The sequence below is a fragment of the Dermacentor silvarum genome, chromosome 1, assembly GCF_013339745.2.
Source record: "Dermacentor silvarum isolate Dsil-2018 chromosome 1, BIME_Dsil_1.4, whole genome shotgun sequence".
Taxonomy (NCBI): Eukaryota; Metazoa; Arthropoda; class Arachnida; order Ixodida; family Ixodidae; genus Dermacentor; species Dermacentor silvarum.
In genome coordinates, this window is record NC_051154.1 from 197,045,536 (window position 1) to 197,067,483 (window position 21,948).

At 44.2% G+C, this 21,948-nt stretch overlaps 1 protein-coding gene across 1 annotated transcript in view; it reads right to left on the bottom strand.

The window, feature by feature from the left end:
* Positions 1–21,948, bottom strand: part of LOC119436616 (rac GTPase-activating protein 1-like) — a 56,709-nt gene that overhangs the window by 28,899 nt on the left and 5,862 nt on the right. The window contains exons 7-12 of the mRNA XM_037703530.2: positions 20,798–20,999; positions 18,857–19,092; positions 15,269–15,444; positions 9,613–9,685; positions 9,359–9,467; positions 352–590 (exon numbers count right to left, since the gene is read on the bottom strand). Of these exons, the coding sequence (XP_037559458.1) occupies positions 352–590; positions 9,359–9,467; positions 9,613–9,685; positions 15,269–15,444; positions 18,857–19,092; positions 20,798–20,999 (1,035 nt within the window). The remainder of the gene's footprint in view (positions 1–351; positions 591–9,358; positions 9,468–9,612; positions 9,686–15,268; positions 15,445–18,856; positions 19,093–20,797; positions 21,000–21,948) is intronic.

Consider the following 21,948-nt stretch of genomic DNA (forward strand, 5'->3'; position numbering starts at 1 on the left):
CTTGGTGCCAGTGTGATCGCTCGCTGCAGTCTGAAAAGCGGCATTGTCTAATTGCCTAAGCAACTGGCACGCGACGACCAGCATGCGTCGCGGTAGAAGGTATTGAATATAGACAGCAACTCATGGAAGAAACAGCAGTACGATCCCTTGAATCGACCCACCGCGGAGCTAAAGCAGCCGTTCGTGCATGCAATGCCACTTCAGATGGTGCAGTAAAACAGTGCTTGAGTGCATAGTTCTGTTTTTGAAAGCCCAAGCAACCCTTTTGGCGCAGAGTGGGCACAGAAAAGGGGGGAAAAAAAGAAAAAGCATTTCTCTTGGTACTCAAAATATTTTAATAAGCCTATTTACCTGTGCCTGCTGCTCAGTTTCTGCCAGCAAGTGAGGTACTGCTGTCATGTCATTGGCAGAAAACCCCACGATAGTTGGTCCAAAGACACGTGCCAAGTTGCTGATAGGCATTTTGGTCTCAGGATGGCAGGCCACATTCTGCAGGTGCAGCACCAGTGCAGCCAGTGTGTCTCTGTTTGGCTGCGGCAGCTGCATCACTGCCTGCCACGTGGCCCACATGCGGTCGCCATCATCCAGCTCTGCACCACCCGGCAAAGTGCATCAGCATCCACATAATAGTGCACAATAAGTGTTGAGCAACTGTGACCAAACCACAAACCTCTCCGTCCTGAGAAACAGTACCTGCACAAGCCAGGGGTTTGCTCACTCTTCTGTTGCTAAATAAAGATAACCAGACAACTACACCCAGAACCACAGAATGAGCAGTTAGCCTATACCGAGTGTTTTAGCTAACACGAAACAAGTAAAAGAGGCGAAGCCTTCTGGACGAATGAAACCAACTGTATTTTGCCAGTATGAACGTCTTCAAGAAGCCCACAGTACTTTTTCTTTTTAATAGGCCTTCAGGCCATCCCTTAATAAAAATATTCTTACCATTATAATGAATTGAATTCCGGGGTTTTATATGCCAGAACCACGACTTGGTTATGAGGCACACCGTAGTGGGGGACTCCGGATTTAATTTTGACCACCAGAAGATCTTTAACGTGGCCCCAATGCACGGCACAAGGGCGTTTTTGCATTTAACTTCCACCTAAATGTGGCTGCCATGGCTGGGATTTGATCCTGTACCATTATCATGTAATCAGTAGTGATTACTTAAAGGGACACTAAAGCAAAACAATAAATAAATTTAGACTGATAGAGTACGCTTCGAAAACTCTGCTGGCATTAATCACACTGGAATACGTCAATTATTAAAAGAGAAAATGAAGCTCAAAGTTAATTTATTTGAATTTCGCGCGGAAGCCTCAACATCAGCACTTCAGTGCGATGTCACGACTTCTAAAGTAATATTTCCTATTTGGGCCACGTTGGCTCAGTAAACGTTCAAAACTTGCCATGTTCAGTCTTTGGCTCCTTTAGAACACAATGTAGTCAATCTTTACCGCTAAAGAATTAACAGAGACCTAGAAGACGCGGTCAAAATCCATGGCGTCACGGTGAGCTGGTACGGGAACTTCAAAGTGGCGTCGCCACTCGCCTTCTGTGTTTTTCATTTCTTTCTGGCTTACGAAGCGGCTTCCTGCGATAAGAGGGGTGTTTTCAGTATTGTGGAAGGGTAATCTACTGATACAGAAGAAATAATTTTTCCCTTTAGTGCCCCTTTAACTAACTTTTTTTTTACATAAGTTTATTGCCACAATGTCAAGAGTACAGGGTTTGCGAGCACATGTGAAAAAGAAAGCCACTGGTGTGCAAGTGACGGGTCACAGCAGCTTTGCAATTCTCATTACCACGCCTACCAAATTTAACACCCGATGATTAAAGAAATTGCCAAGTACAGCAAAGTGAAACTGTTTCTCAGATACATAACGTCATCCAATCGGCAGCCCCGGAAAAGGGCTTTCAGAATCAGTTTGTTTCAGTTTTGTTTCTGTGGCAAAAGTGATTATGACAAGTTTTGGTGAACTGAGGCATGTGCACTGTGGTGAAAATACGTGTGGCCTTTGCCCGTCCACCACTTTCAGCGAAAAAATAAAACATGGCACGTCCTCGCACACATACATGCAGTGTGCCTTGTGATTACAGTACATCAACATTGAATTTTAGTAGTCAGAGCACGAGCAGTAAGCCAGAGAATGATATTGCATCATCAGATTTAAGGGCTATAATAGGAAGAAAAATTCAGCAGCCATCCGCTGGCAAGTTTAGGTTTCGGCTATGAGCACTTTCATTATTCTCAAGCACAGTTCAAAAGGTCTGCTGCACATCCAACATGCAGAACTGGGAATTTTCACATCGTTTAGAAGAGCTGGAGTTTCAGAGGACTGCAAGTGACTAATGGGAAGTGAGACAATTGGATGCCCACCGTCCTTCATTTCCTTCCTCCTTTGTCCTTAACACAGGAACTCCTCCTACTACTGCTACTACTACAGTGTAGACCGCTTATGACGTAAGTCGCCGGAGTCGCGAATATCCGCACTATAAGTGGTACCGCACTATAACCAAAGCAACAATTTTTAAGGCCCGCACATATGCGAAACATGTGCACCGAGCCGCCTCGCGTATGCGACAGTCGAGGAATGCGGCTAGAACGTTTGCATTCAATTTACAGTCGAATCTCGTTAATTCGAACCAAATCACGCGGTGGCGCCTCCGACCGGCATTGCTCTGGCACTGCCATAGAGTAAAAGCTTAGGAGAGACCCCTCAATGTCGCGCGCGGAAAAAAAAAAAAAAGAAAAAAAAAAGGAAAGGCCTGAAATTTCACTCTCTCAAATGGCAAGGTCGCCGATTCTGCGTTGCGCCAGAACATGCGGGTACGTGCCGACGTCCGAGCCACGCTACCGTAGCCACGCGTAGGAAATGGCAGTGAACCCTTCTTTCTCCTTTATGTTTCCTCCACTTTCTGGTCACGTGTTGACCTTGCACGTTGCGGCTACGGCGCAGAGTGAAGCAGCGGCGCTGTCCCAGGACGGCCAACGAACCTGCTCACGCCGGCAAATGCCCGCTTCCCGATAACGGCTGAAAACGGCTGAGAACGCGGGAGCTGCCGCCGGGCCGTCTGGAGCGGCGGCGCCTGCACGTCGGTGGGCGCGCACGGCGACAGTCGAAAGTGAGGGAGCTACGAGGGAGGGCGACGGGAGCCACCGAAGCGGCGGAGTTGCCGAGGCGAAATCCGCGTGCACCGCGCCCTTCGCTGTGCCGTTGTAGTGCCATGCCGCCGCCGCTCGCTCCCTGAAGTTTCGTTTACTGCCGTTATTGTGAAGCGAGCATTGGCCGGCGCTGGCAGTTTCGTGGCCCTCGCTCGCTATGCGCGCCGTGACATTTCACAACTCGCACTCAAAATTCTGGTTTCAGCCTCACTGGCTGTTCGTTCGCACCACGTGCCCTTCTCCTCCACTTCGTCTCTCTTCTTCGAGCAGTCCTTGGGGCGCCCGTTTGAGGGGAACGTTCGCCGTCTCCGCTGACTTCCGTACTCCCAGGCAGCCGCACTGTAACCGGTATTTCGTTTCCCGCAGCTGCACTATAAGCAATACGTGTATACATGGAGTGCTATGGGAAAATTAATGGTAGTCTGAAAAGACCGCACTATATCCGGTCCTGTACTATAAGCGGTTACATTATAAGTGGTCTATACTGTACTACTACTACTAATATTTTGCCAGTTCAGAATTGAAATTGCCCACCATCTGCTAGGACATTAGTGTGAATCACAAAAACAAAGGCTGCTGCAGCCCCGAGCTCCCGACAACCAGGCCCCTCAACAATTTTGAAGGGCCACTCACCACGGCTCCGTCGAAAATTTTGGTTATACATTAGACTTTAAACGCTGTCAAGGCCATGTTCTGCCACAAGAATTCTTTTAAAAAAACATTTAGTAATAGCCGGAACAATTTCTGTGATTGTAAAAGGGTGGAGGAAAGTTTAAGAGCACACGAAGACAGTGCTGACTACCGAAAGGTATTTGTCGCATGCGTGGCCGTCTACTGCTGCCGAGACAATTGACAAAAATCTTTTAAAACACTCTGCCGCCCAAGAGTAAGAAGGATAAATTAAATGAAGGGATGTTAACCAGGACTGAGCCCGGTTAGCTACCCTGCACAGGGGGAGGGTAGGAAAAGATTAAGGGGAGATAGCCCACTATTGATGTTGCACACGCAGTGAAAGCTGTGTACTCTATATCCCAAACGAATGCTCAGTCCCAAATAATGTATTGGAAGAAAATGCTGAAGCGCGTTGTGGCTGTTGTCTGGCTGCTGACCGAGCGAGGTTTATCATTCATTAGCTGTAGCAATGAGGCATTCCGTTCCCCCAGAAATCGCTATTTTTGGAACATTCGAGAAGTCATTTTGTAGTTGAAAAAAAAAAAAAAAAAAAAGCCAAGTGGAAACACAAATGCTGCCTTTAGAAATTTTCCTTATTGTTTTGTTGAACCCCTGAAAAATCACTATTTTCTCATGCTAACAAGAGTTAAAAGGGCCCTGCACTCCTTGAGCTTGGTGGTACAATACATTCCACAGATAGAATACGCTGCTGTGAACATTTCAGCCAAATTTTGCATTCGTGCGTGGCGCATGGAGCTACAAGCAGAGCAAGAAGTTACCTTTTCTCAAACACCCTACTATTTCCAAACAGACGCCTTCTCCTCAGCCGTTTCGAAGCTGCCAGTGACTTTCATTATGTCATCCTATGCAAGATTCCCATAGACGGCTGCTATTGGCCAACAGCTGACACCAATCAAGAAATCAAGAAGGGTGTTAAGATGAGTGTGCTTCTTTCTGTCGTTGCTGTGTATTTTATTTGATGCAGTTAACTAAACAGACTGAAGTAAGTGAAAAACTGCATTTCAAATTTCGATAAGAATTGCATACTTTCAGAATGAACCTACTACCATCTGCTCACGCTCAGCCACACCCGCCCATGTAGGAATTAAACTTTGGCCACACTGCTAATCGATGTCGTAGCAGTCAAGTCTCGCTAAGTTCGATTAGTTTTGAACACTAAGCTAGCCTAGGACCAGACCACCATACGCTATGCCTGCCGGGCCTCACAATAACTGGTGGTTAGCACCTACAAGGAACATTCGCCAGCTCATGTTCACTCCTAGCAGCTTTTGGCTATACTCGTGGACAACTTTCTGTGGCTATGAAGGGAAAGCTACGGTGGCAAACCACGCACAAGTGAGAGTGCTTCTGAAAAGAGTCCCCGAGTTTTAATTCCCATTAGTGTAGGCTGGGTAAAATAAAACAAATACCTTTTTAGCAACACTTAAATAAGACAAAACACACCACTGAGGGTAAAAGTTTACTTATTTTGGGGCTTTTCCCTTCTGCAGCTGGGCAAATGCGAAACTGTCGTACGTGGAAGCTACGTCGATTCAGCATCTGTTCCGAGCAACCAAAGCACTGTCAAACGCTGCCGGACTACTCAGCGCGGTAACACATGTGCTGCAGCCACGCCCCCGTAGCTTTCCCTTAATAGCCACAGAAAGATTTCCGTGAATATAGACACCTTGTCTTGGCAGAGATATCTTTGTACTGAGCTAGCACTTTAAAATGCGCAATCTGAATTTGGCTACTATCCATACAGGACAAAGCAGGTCCGCACCAGGTAGCACAGCCAGACTGGAAACACATGATCGTGAGTGCGCACTCCAGCCCAGTCGTGCCCATAGCAAATGCTGCGCTAGTCAAACCTCGATATAATAAAGTTGTAATTGAAGTGAAAAACTTGGTTAAATCGTGAATTTAGTTAATTTGAGGTTTTAACGTTGCAGCAGTAAAAACTACACAAATTCCTAGAGCATTCCAGGTGGATAGTATATTGTTAGTAAGCACTTATAAACAAATCACAAGGAGGTCGGGCCATAATAGCACGGTTATGAACGCCAGTGCGTGCGGTGCACATTACGCTGAGAGGAATGCATCAGCGTGGAACCTTAAGTCTTGGAAATAATAATATATGGGGTTTTACGTGCCAAAACCACCATCTGATTAATTTGGACCACCTAGGGTTCTTTAACGTGCACTTAAATCTAACTACTCGGGTGCTTTCTGCATTTCACCCCCATCGAAATGCAGCCGCTGTGGCCGGGATTCGATCTTGCGACATCGTGCTCAACGGCCCAAAAGTCTTGGAAACCATAGATGACTGCACTTAGTGCCCACAGCCAGCACCCACAAATTAAAAAAAAAAAAGTGCAAAAAGATATGGATATTCATTCTAAAAAAAAAAAAAAAAGCCTGTTTTGCCAGAAAGACAGAGTATTGATAGCGATAGCAAAGAGACAACTACACACAGTAAAGTTCGTAGTTTTATCGGTGTCATGTGCGCTCAGGCAAACATTAATAGATATCACTTGACCACGAACACTTGGTGTCACAACGCAAGTGAATGCTTTGCACCGTGTTTCAGAAATGTGGGATTACACAACTGCAAACACTAGACGCGTGAGGACACAATGTGTATCAAGGCACCAACCATCTTGGCTCGGCTCAACCTTTGCACTTGCTGCAGACTATCTCCAGGTTACGGTGCGTGGAATGCGTATGGACAGCTGGACAGCCATGCGCAGCTATGGCAAGGGTAGAGGAGGAGACTAGTGTGCTATGGGGAGAGGGCAGATAGGTGTGCGTCTCTTGCTCCGCCCCTAGCGCATTGATCACTTTGTGGCCCATGCACCCCTCCCCATCCCCCTTGAGCTGAAGGAATTGTCCGCTCTCTTGTTTTTCCTAACAATCTGAGCTGCAGCGCGCCCCGAAGCCTCAGCAAGTTGTTTACCAAAGGAACAAATGGCGCAGTGGCGTTTCCTGCATACTGCCTCCCGGCACGCGCACTTCAACAGCATTCTTCTTGCTCCAACGTTTTGCGGACACACGCTTGCAAAAAGCTTTTGCCTTGACCGACATTTTTATATTATTATGCTAGATTTACCAACTATACAAGCTGTAAGCACATGCTTAAAATGGCTGAAAACTTTGTAAAATCAAAACCATGTCAAAACATTACTTCAGCACAGAAAAAAAAAAACAAAAAAAAACACGGCTTTCAATGGAACTAAGATCAGTGAAATAAAAACAGTTTGTTACATTGCTAACTTTTGAAGTTTGAGTGTTCTAGGGTTTATGTCGCTGTCAGGAGTGACAAGCGCAAGTAAAGAAAGAGGAAGAGAAAGACGATACGAATGAAGGCACACAAGAGGACATCGCTTTAACTTACCCATTCATGCTACAAAAGTTATTGTAACAGATTCCCTTTCTGTATGCAGCACGCTTAACTGGTCTACAAATTCGACAGCTTTGAACAAGTTTTATACACTAGCTCTGCCCCACTTAAGGTTAGTTGATTTAGTATGGGTTCCCGGCCACAGAGACATTCATTTTGAGGAAATAGCCTAATCTTTAGCACGAGCTTCTTTCACAGCAGCCAGATATAGGCAGTTTTCTTTGACCGAAGAGAAAAAATGCCTTTCATTAGCAAAATCTACAGACTTTATACACCTAAATTATTCTTGGAACCGACAATGGTGTCCTAACTGGCAATTCAAAATATCATTCACAAGGCCGTATTCCACAACTTAATTTTTGCTTGCACAGATGTGGTCTGGCGGCATCCCCTTTATGCTACCTCTGCAATGAGCCGGAATCCATCGATCCCTTTTTATCATCGTGTCGACGATTTTCTAATTATCGAAAGCGATGTCTGGAAATTCTACTTCAAAATCTAGGACTGCCTTTATGCAGTTCTGTTATACTCTCACTTGGAGCAACAGTATTAGGATATAGACACAGGAACGTTTGCCAAGCAATTCATAATTTCCTCTGTGACACAAAAAGATTGCCTAATTAATATTTTCCCATTTTCCATGGTTGATTTATTTTGCCTTCAATAAATTATAAATTTAGAAAATTCGAAAAGTAAAACCACAAATTCAGTTATAATATTAGTATTATTCAAAATTTAGCTTACACATTATTACGTCTATCCTTAACTGTATTTTATTACTAAATTCATATTACTATTCCTCTCTAGGCAAGGCTGACTACCTTATTATAGATTACTTTACTTCTTTTATTATCAATTTATCTCATCTTCAATTATTGATTTTTTTTGTTTATTATGTATTTATTAACTAATTCTTTAATTTTCAATAATATACCACCCCGTTTGTGGCCTATCCCCCACAGTGGGTTTGTGCCATTAATTGGGGCTTCATCATCATCTTTATTGGAAAAAGGAAGATGTGAAGGGAGTTTCTGTCTTTTGGTGCCTCTTCTCTCGGACATTGTCATAGGGATGTTGGTGCAGCTGTTGTGGGGTATATAGTTGAATCAGGACGATTTCCTTGTTAAATTCTGAAATTTTATGGGAATAAATTCCTTTAGTCATTCAAAAATTTTTCAAAAGTGATCCTTATTAGACTGATAATTGTTTTCCTTCAATCACCGGATTCTTGGCCAATCCCCCATAGTGGGTACGAGCCACTCTCGAAGGCAAGCAAGCAAGCAAGCAAGCCTGGAAATGCCATCTTGGAGACGGGGGTGTGCGCATGGAAGGACGTGGCGGCAGGGGCGCAACGTTCCGGGGGAAGACAGCCGGAGAACGCCACTCTGGGTCTTGCTCCAGTACCTTGGCAATCTAGTGACGTCCCGCCCGAGTACCAGGCTCGGCGAGCAGCAGACCGCCACCTCCAGAACTACCGCTGGCCCAGACCTACCTGCCAGGACACGTCAGCGTTCGCGCTGCTGAACGTGGACGCGTGAAGGCTGGCTGCACTGGGACCCGTCTACTAAGCTGGGCCGGTGCACACCAGGAGCGCCAGCCAATATGAGTCCCGCTCTGCAGGAGTGCGACAGCCCTCGAGCGATTGTGCCTTCGTCACATCAGCCAGGGCATCGGTGACGCCGGTCACCAGTGGCCACTGACCACGACTGGGTTTCGACGACAGACCACAGACCGGGTGGCGACGACATCCATGACGGACATAACCGGTACTGTATACACCCCGACGCTAGCACATAAACGATAGCCCCACAGACGCTGGTTAAAGCGGCAGTGTGATCGTAAAACATAGCCAGAGAGGACGCATTCCGTGTGCAATAAGTGTGGTATTTTAACGTGTGTTATAGCTATTCAATGAATACTGTGTCGCACATTGTGTTTATTCTGCCTGCTCAAGCGAACGTACCAGGCGCTAACGTACGCGTGACAGTCGCAAAGCCACAGTATGGCTATGAGAGGCAGGATAGTTGGGCGCTTTGGAACAATTTTCAGCCGAACATAGCATGGTATTCTAGTACTGAAATTAAGTCAAAGGGCCGCTTAAAAGGCCTTGGGCTTACGTGCTGCATCAACGAATGTCTTCCAAAGAGACTTGACGATGAGACTTTCACGTAGCGACCGCAGGAAATCTTTCAGGACACCACACACAGCATGAATGTCGGCCTTGGACTGAAAAGAAAAGCAGCTGTCAGTAATGCAGAATGTAACAAGAAATATGAAAATGAAGCAACCAGCATGCTTCACCAAAACCTTCAAAAGAATATTGTACCCAAGTCAATGTGCATAATACGACAGTGACGAGGTCAAAACTTACCATATTGGGTACACCCTTGCCTCGTTCAAACTGTTGTCTCAATTCACGTACTTCTCGCTCTGCCCCAGGTATCCTATGCATAGAAAGACGTGCAATAAGCAATTTCTACTGGTGACCTACGAATAACACAAATAGATTTACTGAGCACAACCTGGGGCTGTTTGTGTAAAGCATTTCACCAATTGTTAAGTTTTACTCGTGGCAACAAAGATTTCACACAAATGACACTATATTGCCACCCAATCACTTGTTGAGGAACACTTATATGGAACTCGTCCCATATGTAGTGGTGGAACAGCAATTTTACCTTATGGCACAGGTCTCTATGCAGGAAAAAGTCTAGTTTCATGCAGCAACAAGCACTTATGGTGCAGTGTCCAACGTGCATCTATGTACCAGATATGGTCTCACTTTTAACATGCGCCTATCGTCCCTCTCCTCCTAGCACGTGTCCATGCGAGGGCCATGCGCCATATCTTGGAGGTAATCTCTCTGCGGCAAGTGCAAAGCTTGAGCCAAGCCGAGATGGTTGGTGCCTTGATACGCATTGTGTTCCCACACGTCGTGTTTGCAGTCGCTGAATATGTATCAAGTTTCCACGACACGGTGCAAAGCGTTCACTTCCGTTGTGACACCAAGTGTTCGTGGTCAAGTGATATCTGTTAATGTTTGCATGAGCGCGCATGACACCGATAAAACTACGAACTTTACTGTGTGTAGTTGTCTCTTGCTATCGCCATCAACACGCAGTCTTTCTGGCGAAAGTCTTTTTTTCTTAGAATGAGTATCCGTATCTTTTTACAGTTTTGTTTTTAATTTGTGGGCGCCGGCTGCGGGCACTAAGCATGGTCATCTATGGCGTCCAAGATTTATGGCATCATGTGACGCAACACATGTAAATCTCAGACGCTGTGAGCCACGCTGATGCATTCCTCTCGGCGCGATGTGCACCGCACACGCTGGTGCTCATAATTACGCTATTATGACCCGACCTCCTTCCAATTTGTTTATTAACAAGTGCTTATTAACAAGGTACTATCCACCAGGAATGCTCTAGGAATTTGTGAAGATCTTACTGGTGAAACTTTAAAACTAACCAATGAAACCTGTGATTTCAAAGTTTTTCACAGCAAGTAAAACTTCATTATGTCGAGGTTTGACTATATTTGGTGGAGGCTTGGTGCAATTTTCTGCTATAATGGCATTTTGGTGCAGAATGGTGCAAAGGACCACTCTTGCATGTCACTCAGCATCTCACTGTGCAGTAATTTACTGCCACTTGCACGAAGCTTTCTAACCGCGACTAAAACTGTTCTAAAGTAATTGAAGAACAGAGAGCACGCAAATAAGCAAACAATTTTAAGATAAGGGTGCAGCATCACCACTTTAGGAATACAGTACCAGATCCTTTTGATCTATGTACCACTGGTTATGGTTTATCAACTGGAATCAACTAATAAATAAAGGAATATTGCGCTGCATTTGAAATGTAAAAAAAAAAAAAAAGAAAAAATTCAAGAGCCATTTTCTATGGCTTTACGACGAAGAGATGCCCTGACACAGCCCTTTCCACACCGTTTGTCAGAACTGTTTCCAGCTTCATGGTGCCTTACCTTTGCCAATTCCTGACTCATCACTGAATTAACAGAGCACGACCTCCAATAGTGCCTAACAGTAAGGGCTTCCTAGCAGCACCAAGAATCTCAGAGGCTGGATGACATACTTTCTCAGTTTGCAGGCAATTTATATTTGGGAGAAAACATGCTTTTTCCCTTGGCAATTACAATCCCACTTTTTCAAGACTTCTCCACATCTAAATCATTTGCGGTTACAGGACAAAGGCTGATAGGCTAATATGTATTGCAGTCTAGCCAAACTTGATGTACTTTAACGCACTTTATTATGAGAGATTTCCAGATCATTTTTTAATATTACATAAAACATGACATACAACACGTCCTGTTTTGCTAGGTTACTAGTCAGATTGCAACTAGTATATGTATCACCTGCTCAGCAACAAGCCCTTTCCGCGGAGTATATCAATGGCATATGTCACACAAAGAGCCATAATTTGTGAAAAATCGCTAAACCCTGCAAGGCCAGCAGGTCATTCTAATAGCATCTTTGAATGGTAACTTCAGAGCGCTTTGGCAATTCTAGAGTCACGAAAGATGCCATGCAAGCTACATTACGAAGATCAGCGGGCTCCAACAGTGATAATCGGGCCTCATACACACCGTATTTTTCCGCATATAACCTGCACCACCGATTACAATGGCCCGGAAAGAAAAAAAATATATATATCTGTGAAAATAACTGCATACAACACTGAAATCTTTGCAAAAACAGTCTCCATTTGCAGATGGACAACTCGTACATGCCGTATTTTCAGCCAGCGGCTCTACTCCCCCATTCTTCGGCAATGCTGTTGAAGCTGGATTCACACACCGGACATTATTGCAGACGAATCAGTCACGTGATATGCGATGTGAATCGAATCACATCACAGCTAGAAATCGCATGACAGGATGACAGCACAGATGGAGCAGACCTCGCATGGGCAATGGCAATGATGCAAACGCGACCAAGCCGAAAATCCAGATGATTTGGCTCACCGCCATATCGCCAAGTGCTTTGTGCGGACTCGGGGAGCACTGTGGGAGTGAGTGACGTACAAGTTTGCTTGCACCGCATGCGCGATTTGCTAACTACTAACACAAAAATGGTGAGCCAGAAAGAGGAGGAGAATGGGTGACCATGAAAGAGGGGAGACGGGAGCTTCAATACACAGGAGTGGAGAGAAGGTGGGATTCCCTAGGAGAGAACGAAACTTTGGATGGCGGAGAGACTTGCCTTGAGGTGTGGCTTCACGTCAGCGCAGCACGCTGCCGTGATGTGAAACTTCAAGGTAGAATTTGCGTATTACCCACACCAACCCGACTTTACTGTTAAATTTTTTTAGTTTGAGCACTGAACGTGCTCAAACTAAAAAAATTAGGGGGGGGGGGGGGGGTTCGGGTGTTGTAACCCCCCCCCCCTCCCCACTACCAATCCAATGTGTACCTTCAGCGCTCTGTTCACATTGTCATTACAATTGGCTTGAGGTCGAATTCCCCCTCCTGATTAACAAACACTATCACTGTCTTGTATTTATTCATTTACTCTTGAATTACTTTGAGTAAAACGCCGAAGAAATAAACATCGTCATCATCCTTGGTGTCATAATTATAATTATGAGTCGTTTTATTTGCTGTTGGATTCCTCTGGTTAAAGCAAGGAAATTGCATATTATGCAAAGTGCTTGCTTCCCCCCCCCCCCCACACACAAAAATTTCCCCCCCCCCCCCCCCCCCGCCTGGCAGAGATCTTGGCTGCGTTACTGGTATCGGCGGTGTGTTTTGCGGTTTTGTCTATTGTTTAATTCAGTCTAATTGGACCAATTTCGTCAGTCCAATCAGTCGAACTAACAGAAGTTGGCTGTATAACCCTATCAACCCCTCCACTCTGATAAACTGAGAATAGTAGGACTATCATGTCATGGCTCCTAGAAAGGTTAGTTGGTGCCTTACCTTTGCAGCACTGCTGGTGTGCTCCGAAACAAACAAAGGTGCCGTAAATTAGTATGTCCCTTGTCACCACTCCACTCAATACTCTTATACATAGTTACTTTTAGGTATTAACATTCCAGAGCAACACAATTTATAATGTGCAACTTGGTTCTAAGATAATGGCCAAGTAAAGCACTACACACGTAATGCTTAAGGGGGGACCTGGGTCTTGGACTAAAAATTTTGTAGAATCTTTATTCTTAGACGTATACCGCTGAAAACTTGTACATATATGTAATGTTATGTGCTTATTTCAAATATAAGGTCCGTTTTCGTATATGTCCTTTGGTTTCAAATTTTATGCAAGTTTCCTTCAATTATCTTCCGGAAAGATTTGCCAATTATGTGTTCCTTAGATATCACTAAACAGGGTATTAATGGTTTCTGTACGATTCAAGGAGTGCAACAAAATGAATCTTATTGCTCTGCCTTACCTAGAACAAGAGTTGCGAGACTTCAAAGCTTGAAACTCGAAAAAGTTTTTCTGGTGACTAATTCAATACCTCGTAACTAGTGTTCTAGCTGAGGCAGACCAATAAGGTTAGTTTTGTTGCACTCCTTGAATCATACAGAAGCCACTGATACCATATTTAGTGATATCTAAAAAACACATAATTGGCAAATCTTTCTGGAAAATAATTAAAGGAAACTTGCATGAAATTTGAACGAAGAGAGATAAACGAATATTGACCTTATATTCGTAATAAGCACATAAAATTACACATATGTACAAGTTTTCAGCACTATATGTCAAAGAAAGATTCTACAAAATTTTTAGTCCAAGACCCAAGTCCCCCCTTAAGGAAAAATAATAACAGCAAACCACTTCGGAAACTTAATGCGAATCATTTTTGCAAAAAATAATGAAACTAGAGAACCCACTAAATGATGACACTATTGTTGCAGCAAACACGCGGGAATCTATATTGTAACTTTTCACCAACACACTTAGCACATGTCAACAAATTTTGGAGTGCAACTGCAATCAGAAGTGCTTCAAGTTGTATACGACATGCTTCAATTATTTCCATTAGTGCCGATTTTGAGGCATTTTCGTAGTGTGCGAATATTTGGATTTCCGAATAGTAGTTTGGAATAATCTGCTATTCGATATTCGCTTCAAAGAGTGCACTCATCGTCTTCTCAGGACCAAAATAAAAGTTCTTTGTCTATCTGTTCAAAGAGTGCAATCATCGGTTCCCTATATTCAGCATCGCCGCAATACAATTGTGTTATGCGGCGAAGCATATTTGCTCTTCAGCAAAGCAAAGCAAGAGTGGAAAGGGGCACTGTAACAGGGCTTATTATACGTTCCTTGTGTGCACGCACCATCTCTGGTTACAGTATGAACACCGAGACGTCTAACCAGAATAAAAGCAGTGATACGGAACTATCTTTTGTTTACATTTCCTGCAGTTATCGCAATAGTCATCTCAAGTCTACATTTTTATTTTTGTAATTTGTTTACCTTTTGTGTTCTTATTCACTCCCTACATGCACAAAGGTAATTGCATCATGCTTTGCTATTCATTAAATTCTTTGTATCATTGGCATTTAGTTAACAAGTTCTACTGAACAAAATTTTGGCCCCATTGTTTCCCAGAACCAAGTCATAATTCCAACATACAGTAGTTCCTATGCATACAAGTTTGCAGCCACTTCTCAGTAAAAAAGCCATTCGATATTCGAATCGTACTCAAAATCCACTATTCGCACATGCCTACATTTTCGTGGTGTGTGCAACTGTACACACTGGTGCCGGAAGTGGACGTGTGCATGGCCACAATCACACAATTAAGAGTACAGATAACTCATGGTCACGAGTTGTTCCAAATGGCATAACTGTTTTTGATAGCAAACAATGAAGCTGAGAGCACAGCTTTAGAAAGTATTATCAGGCCCAAAGTTTAGCAACCTATGGCAAGACTGCCCAGTGAAACGGACTAGTACCTTGGCACAAAAAATGATACAAAAAGTTTCAGCCAGCATGAGAGGCTATACATTCACCTAAATTGAGGCCAACAAGTTCAACTGCAAAAAGCGTTTACCGATAGAGTCCGACATCTCGCAGCCCTCGTCGTTCCACCTCTTGTATGCAGTGGATAACGAGAGCAGGAACCATTGGAGGCATGGATGGCGCATGATCAGAAATAATTGTGCCCCGGCGGCCTGCAGCTCCCCCTTGTGTAGGTGTCTGGCTGGCCGTAATGCAAGGCAAAGGTACCTGTTCAAAACAAGTGACATAACACATGATGACAGAGCACAACGATAACCGCTTTGCAAGCGGCAGAGTGCACACACCCGGACCCACATTATCATTGACGCCCACGATGACAGCCTCTGCCAGAACACACACAGATTGGTTCATGTAGCAGCAGCAGTCACATAACTCCAGTTACAATGAAAACTGTAGGCACACTGACTGACTAGGTTTGCACACACTGGCAGTAGGTGACTGCAATGTCCTAGAGTTCATTAAATAAAGTTCCCACTAGGCTGAGAACACATAACATGATACAGTGGACCCCACTGCTATGTCATATTTTCGTGGTCCCGACTTAAATTTCCCATGTAGTATCATGTTCCCATTTGATACGTCGCCATTCTGTACAATTCCTGCACCTTACATTGCAAAATTGCAATTTCGTGGTGCAAAGGGAAATTTGCTCTTGCACGTTGCAACAAGCGGCTGGAATGTTGCAACTGCAACACTTGAGTTTGCAATAAGCGACCAAAGTTGCACAAGCCAGGTGCTGAGCAAGCATCGGTAGAAAACGGATATCAGGAAGCATGTCATCTGCAGAACTGTAGCCTTCGCCGCGCTAGTTAAGGATATTAGCAGACGATGCCGACGTGCTGCGTTCTCGGCTGCACAAATGGCTATCGAACGATGTCGACAGTTCGGCGTGCCACTTCTGTGCTCCCAGCGATGCGACACTTCGCTCGGCGTGGAATAGAGAGATTCCTCGTGCCAACCGGGAACTCTCTGCGAAATCCAAGGTGTGTGATTTACACTTTCATGAGCAAGACATCTTAAAGTGTTTGTGCATATTATCAACGGACAGAAGGTTGAGGTGCCACGAGGCAAGTGGACACTTGCCGAGCGTGCAGTGCCGAAAGGCGGGTTCGTCGGGTACGAGGGCGTGCATTGCCCTCGTACCCGACGAACCCGTCGAAAAAAAAAAAAAAAAAAAGGAAACGCGAACAAAAAGAGACGTTTGGTGACCTGTTCTGGGCCATCGTAGAGCTGTCAGAGAATACGCTGAGTCGAGTTCGGTGCCCCTTGCCCTTTCAGGAACTGATTGCATGCATCATAAAATTTTATTCAGTTACGCGCATGCATTTTTATGCAAGGTTCCTGGAGCAGCAGCGGGGATTCAGCCTTGAAGTAAAGGCAGCGAGGAAACGTGCCAAGCTGCTGTAGGCAGAGTTGGTTTCCACGTGGGCACAAATCATTTGCCTACATTATGTCCCTTCTGGCAGTTTAGGTCTTAGCTATACAGGGTGTTTATATTTAAGTTTTATGGACTTTTTAAAAACCGCCTGCGGCAGGTAGCATAATTCTTATCGTAGAGCAACAAAAATTGACTAATGAACTCTTTAGTTAATTACTTTATGACACATTACAATTTACGAATTGTAGCCGGTGAGCTTGTCAGGTGCATTCACTTGGAACCAATTTCCAGAATGACACCAGTTTGGAGATATGCACCATCAAACTCGCCGTAAAAATGCACTGTTGTTGCACTTATTTTACCAAGATGCTGTTTTATACATTGAAGCACAAAAGTAATTGGAATGCCCATGTATTTCGTCCCACACTTTGGGAAATAATATCTCAAAACTGGTGTCATCCTGGAAATTCATTTCAAGTGGATGCGTCTTGCAAACCCACCGGCTACAATTTGTAAATTGTAACATGTGTCGTAAAGTAATTAACTAAGAATTTCATCAGTCAATTTTTGCTAATTAGTTGAATATGTGTTTCGATTTCTCGTGCTACTAATGTCCGCCTCTTCGAATAATCCAGCTCAACGATAAGAATTATGCTACCTGCCACAGGCGAGTTTTAAAAAGTCCGCAAAACTTACAAATGAACACCCTGTACATCTGGGGCATACAGTTGTTTTTTACTTCGTTTCCTTTAATAAAGAATCCTTTGTTTCACAAGAAAGTTGCGCTGTTATTTTTCTGGATAATAAATTTGGTCTTGCTAGCTGGTGTATAACTGCCCCAGACCAAAGTGTTCATTAAGCAAGTAACAGCAGCGAGAAAACGTGCCAAGCTGCTGTAGGGGAAAAATAAACTGCGTGAAAGGTTAAGACGACAGGAAGAAACACACTACACTTGGAAACGCAGCTTCTGCGCTTCGTCGTATGCATTTCTTCCTATCGTGCATTTTACCCTTCTTTCAGTATGAACCAACTAGCCCGATATATATAATTGCTGTAGGTGGATACCGCTTTCGCATGGTATCAGTAATTCGGGGAGAAGGATAGCGAGCGTGAAACACGCGCAAGCGGCCCGTCCGCACGAGCTCAAGGCTGCGGCTAGGCGTCTGCAGTGGAGCTCGATGGAACGGCGCCGCATCTGGCGGCTGCCAAAGGAGTGGCGACAGCGGCGGTAAGCGCACGGGCAGAGAGTTTGACAACTGAAGCTAGTCTAGTAACGTTGGTCGCAGTTGCATTGCCTCGGCCTTCTTTCAGTGACGTACTGCATCCATTTTAAACTGCACTCAAAGACAAGCACCTTAGAAGGCCTGTCTGAACCTGTAAAACGCCACAGGCAATCTGCCCAGTCCACCACAGCACAATTCCCTCCTCTCCCCTGATGATCTAACTGTGAGGGCCAAAGCGCGATGTGACGGCACCACCTGTATTTTTGGCTCCCGAGGTGCGACATCACACCACCCTCTCCCTCCTTCACACACCCTCTCTTACCCCCTCTCTTGTTTCTTCTCTGCATTTGAGTTCCCACACTTCCGTCCCTCAACTCTTTCCTCCTCTCCCACGTCAACAGGTAACCGACAGACGTGGCTGGGTTTTAGTTCGCACGAACGTTATAATACTGATGTATTGAAAAGAGGCCTGGCTATGTGCCTGTCCTGGAGTATATAATATACACAAGCTTATAGGTGCTGATAACTTAAGAATGAATAAGCATTGTACTTGCCACTGCAAAAAGAATTTGTAAAAATTAAATTCCAAGGTTTTATTTAGTATGTGTCTATCACCAATCTGATTATGAAGCACACCATAGTAGACGACTCTGTATGATTTTTGACCACCTGTGGTTCTTTAACCTGCACCTAAATTCAAATACATGAGCGTTTTTACATTTTGCCCCCATCGAAATGCAGCCGCTGTGACTGGCATCACGAACCGTGACCTCAAGTTCAGCAGTACAATGCCATAGCCACTTGGCAGCTACGGCAGGTGAAATTTGTGTAAATGCCCCAGCAAATTACAATAGCTCATTTCTGCGACATCACAGTGCAGGTGACCTGTTTTCTATATTGGCATCTCTCGGGGAACTGTGTTTTGGAGCACAAAGGCACAGAGGGCAGGTGCAGTGTGGGTTCAACTTGCACCAAGTTCTTAGGATGTTGCATAGTATAGCGAGAAGTACCAACTTGCCTGATCTTTACACTCTGGATGGCAGACTGAGCGGCAGCGGTTGCATTTGTATGCAGTCTTGTAGAACTTGATGCGCTTGCCACATGGGCCGCAGCTCTCAGACTTGATGACTGTTTTGGGGCAAAAAGTATGCTCTCTGGAGAGCAGCTTCCCAGCAGAATTGCTCCTTTTTGGCGTTGTAGTTTCCAAGCCTTTGTCACCACGACGCTGACTGACAGGTGTGCTGGGTGCAGAGCCTTCAGTGCCAACACCACCAGAAAAGACAAACCTTAGTTCAGTAAATTATCAAAAAGGTGGACCTCTGCAGAACATTTGGCAAAACTTCATGCATTCACCTATTCCATTTCAGTCATTTACTCCAACCTTACTATTAACCTCTTTGCCATGAAAACTTATAGGTCAAAGCACTAATGCGCCAAACTCTCCAGCCTGTAATTGGATCAAACAATATAGCACCTGGATTAAAGCTGCAGAGGCTTCAAGTGTTAAACATAACAACAAAATTTTCCAAGTGCCAGGATTTGAGAAAACTGTACACATTCGAGGAGGAATGAATGATTTCGGATGAACGAAAATTAGTGAGGTCGAGTGAATATTGAGCAATAAGTTCACTCTGAGCGGCAGGACATGCAAACTCTTGCTTCAACGAATCCTTCAGAGAGCAAATAGCTCAATGCTGTTTTAGCTGTCAACAAGAATAATGGAAGTTTGCCTTGGCACGTAGGCACTGCTGAGAACAGAATTATACATTTGACACACACACACACGTGCACACACACACACACACATCCCAAAGATGTTGTTGGCTACAAGAAATTCCAGTGTGTGTGCGTGCAAGTGAGAGGCAAGGTCCCAATTATTTTTTGCCATCTGCAGTTCTTTATGGTGCACCCAAAGCACTGAATAAGCATTGTTGCAATTGTGTTGCACATGAACATAGAACCCACACACTAAAACATTAAAATTTCAAAGGCATTTAATCTTAATCCATGCCAGTGCATCCATAGAAAATGAGGCACACAATCTGCAAATGCTGTCAATCAACAGCTACTAACTAAGGATGCTTAGATTCCCGAGAAAAGCATTGCAAATAATGCGGCATGTCTGCAGCTAATGCAAAAAACTTGGGCATCAGCTCGCTGGTTGCTCTAAATAGACATATTTCTGGCATTACTGGTGTTTACCACAATGGTACTGTCAGTTCTGGATGTTTACTTTAATATATTTTGTCACGAAAGGCAATTCAATTAAGATGAAATTCAATCACAACTCATGCTCATGTTTACATAGCCCAACTGGTATTATATAATAAAAAGTTTCCATAACATAGTTATAAATATAGCTGTTTAAAATTTCCTAATAGAAAAGAATAAATAATACTTTTTTAATAAAGTGAAATAAAGGCTGTGTGGAGTCAATAACAATACAAAAAGGCTTATTTATATTATTTGGTATGTGTAATGCTGTTCATAACTGCACTTGCCATAAACTGAGGAACTTGAATATATACAAGACACGAAAGAAGGGTGAATGTGGCACACCATGACAATGACAGTATTGAAACACAGGAACAGCACGTCACCAGATGTTTTAAGAAGGAAAGATCAGTACCAGCCCCGTACATTGTTTTAAAGAAATGCAAACGCAGCGAGACTGTCCAATCATAAGTTACTTTGCCTGTCACCCCTTGCAGAAGGCTATCTCGCTGTGCACTACAATAAGCGTTTTTATCCTTCCCATACAAACTGAAATTAATACTTCACAACTTCAACAGCGAATCAAATAGACAAGACTATTCACTTGATACTCGAAATTCTCAATATTTGCACACACCTAGTTACAAAGTACTAAAAAGTAAAAAAAAAAAAAATGCTACAGAAGATTTGGGCAGCATTGTTCATGGGATCCTGCCCATCACTTTCAATGCCAAGCACAACTCACCACTAGTGAATTTAGGGGTGACCACGATTGCTGGAGTAGTCTCTGAAGAAGGTGTAGGTGGTGGTGGTGGTGGTGCACTCGGTGCTGGCGTCAAAGGCTGAGTGAACACTCGGGAGGTTGCCACAAGGTCCTTTCCGTCCCTCAACGTGACAGTTGTTGTAGCAATCACGTTTGCACAAGTTGGGTCATTCTCATCATGTCCCTGAAACACACATGCAATGCTTCACTGGATTATGCTTTAGAGTATGCAGTATGGTATGCAGGGTCGGTTTAATGCAGCAATACGTTTCGCTCAATTCTATTCCTTAACTCTTCACAGCAGGCCAATTTCGGTGATAATGTGGGCAGAGCATTGCTTGAACCACTGATGAAGCACAAAAATAAATAGCTTTCGAATAGAATCAGTATGTTATCCTGGCCCAGGTTTTATGGTTTTCCTATCCTGTGCTGGGTAAGGATGGCACATTGCCAGTAAACACAGTCCTCTTGAAGTAGGTAAAGAGGGTCTGGGACAAGATTTTAGGCATATGCCGCTTCTTTTTTAAAAATCAATAATAAATTTTAAAAAATGCTGCATTTGTATATGCAACCAAACGTTATAACGAAACCACACATGACATGAAAATACCTTCTTTACATCTGACGTGTGCATGCTCACATCAGGGGAGGGAGGGGGAGGGAGAGAGAGAATTGCAATAGAGTCTATGCGAAATAAATGCAAGTGCGATACCGCCAACAGGCAAACGAAGGTTCTCTTGCCGATTTTGATGGCCTGTTGGCGAATTGCCACACAGATATGTGGGACTTGAACAATGCAGTTTCATGTTGCTATGACGCTCAACTTTAGACTTGCATGACCACTCCTGTTGGAGCAGTGCAGAAGTTGGCAATATTTGCTGCTTGTAGTGGCACAGTGGTGCAGTGAATATCATGGCTACCTGCCTGAAGTTGCCACACAACCATCGCTATTTTCTTGTATTTTACTGTAACTCATAGGTGGCCCATGTTCATGTGCTTTCAGCCCACTGTTGCCGGCTTGTGCAGATACCTAAATTTACAGGCATAATGAGCAATTCAGGTGTTACATGCTTAGGCTGCAAACGTGCAAACCAAGCTAAAATGGTACTCCATCATTAAGCACCACTGCCGAT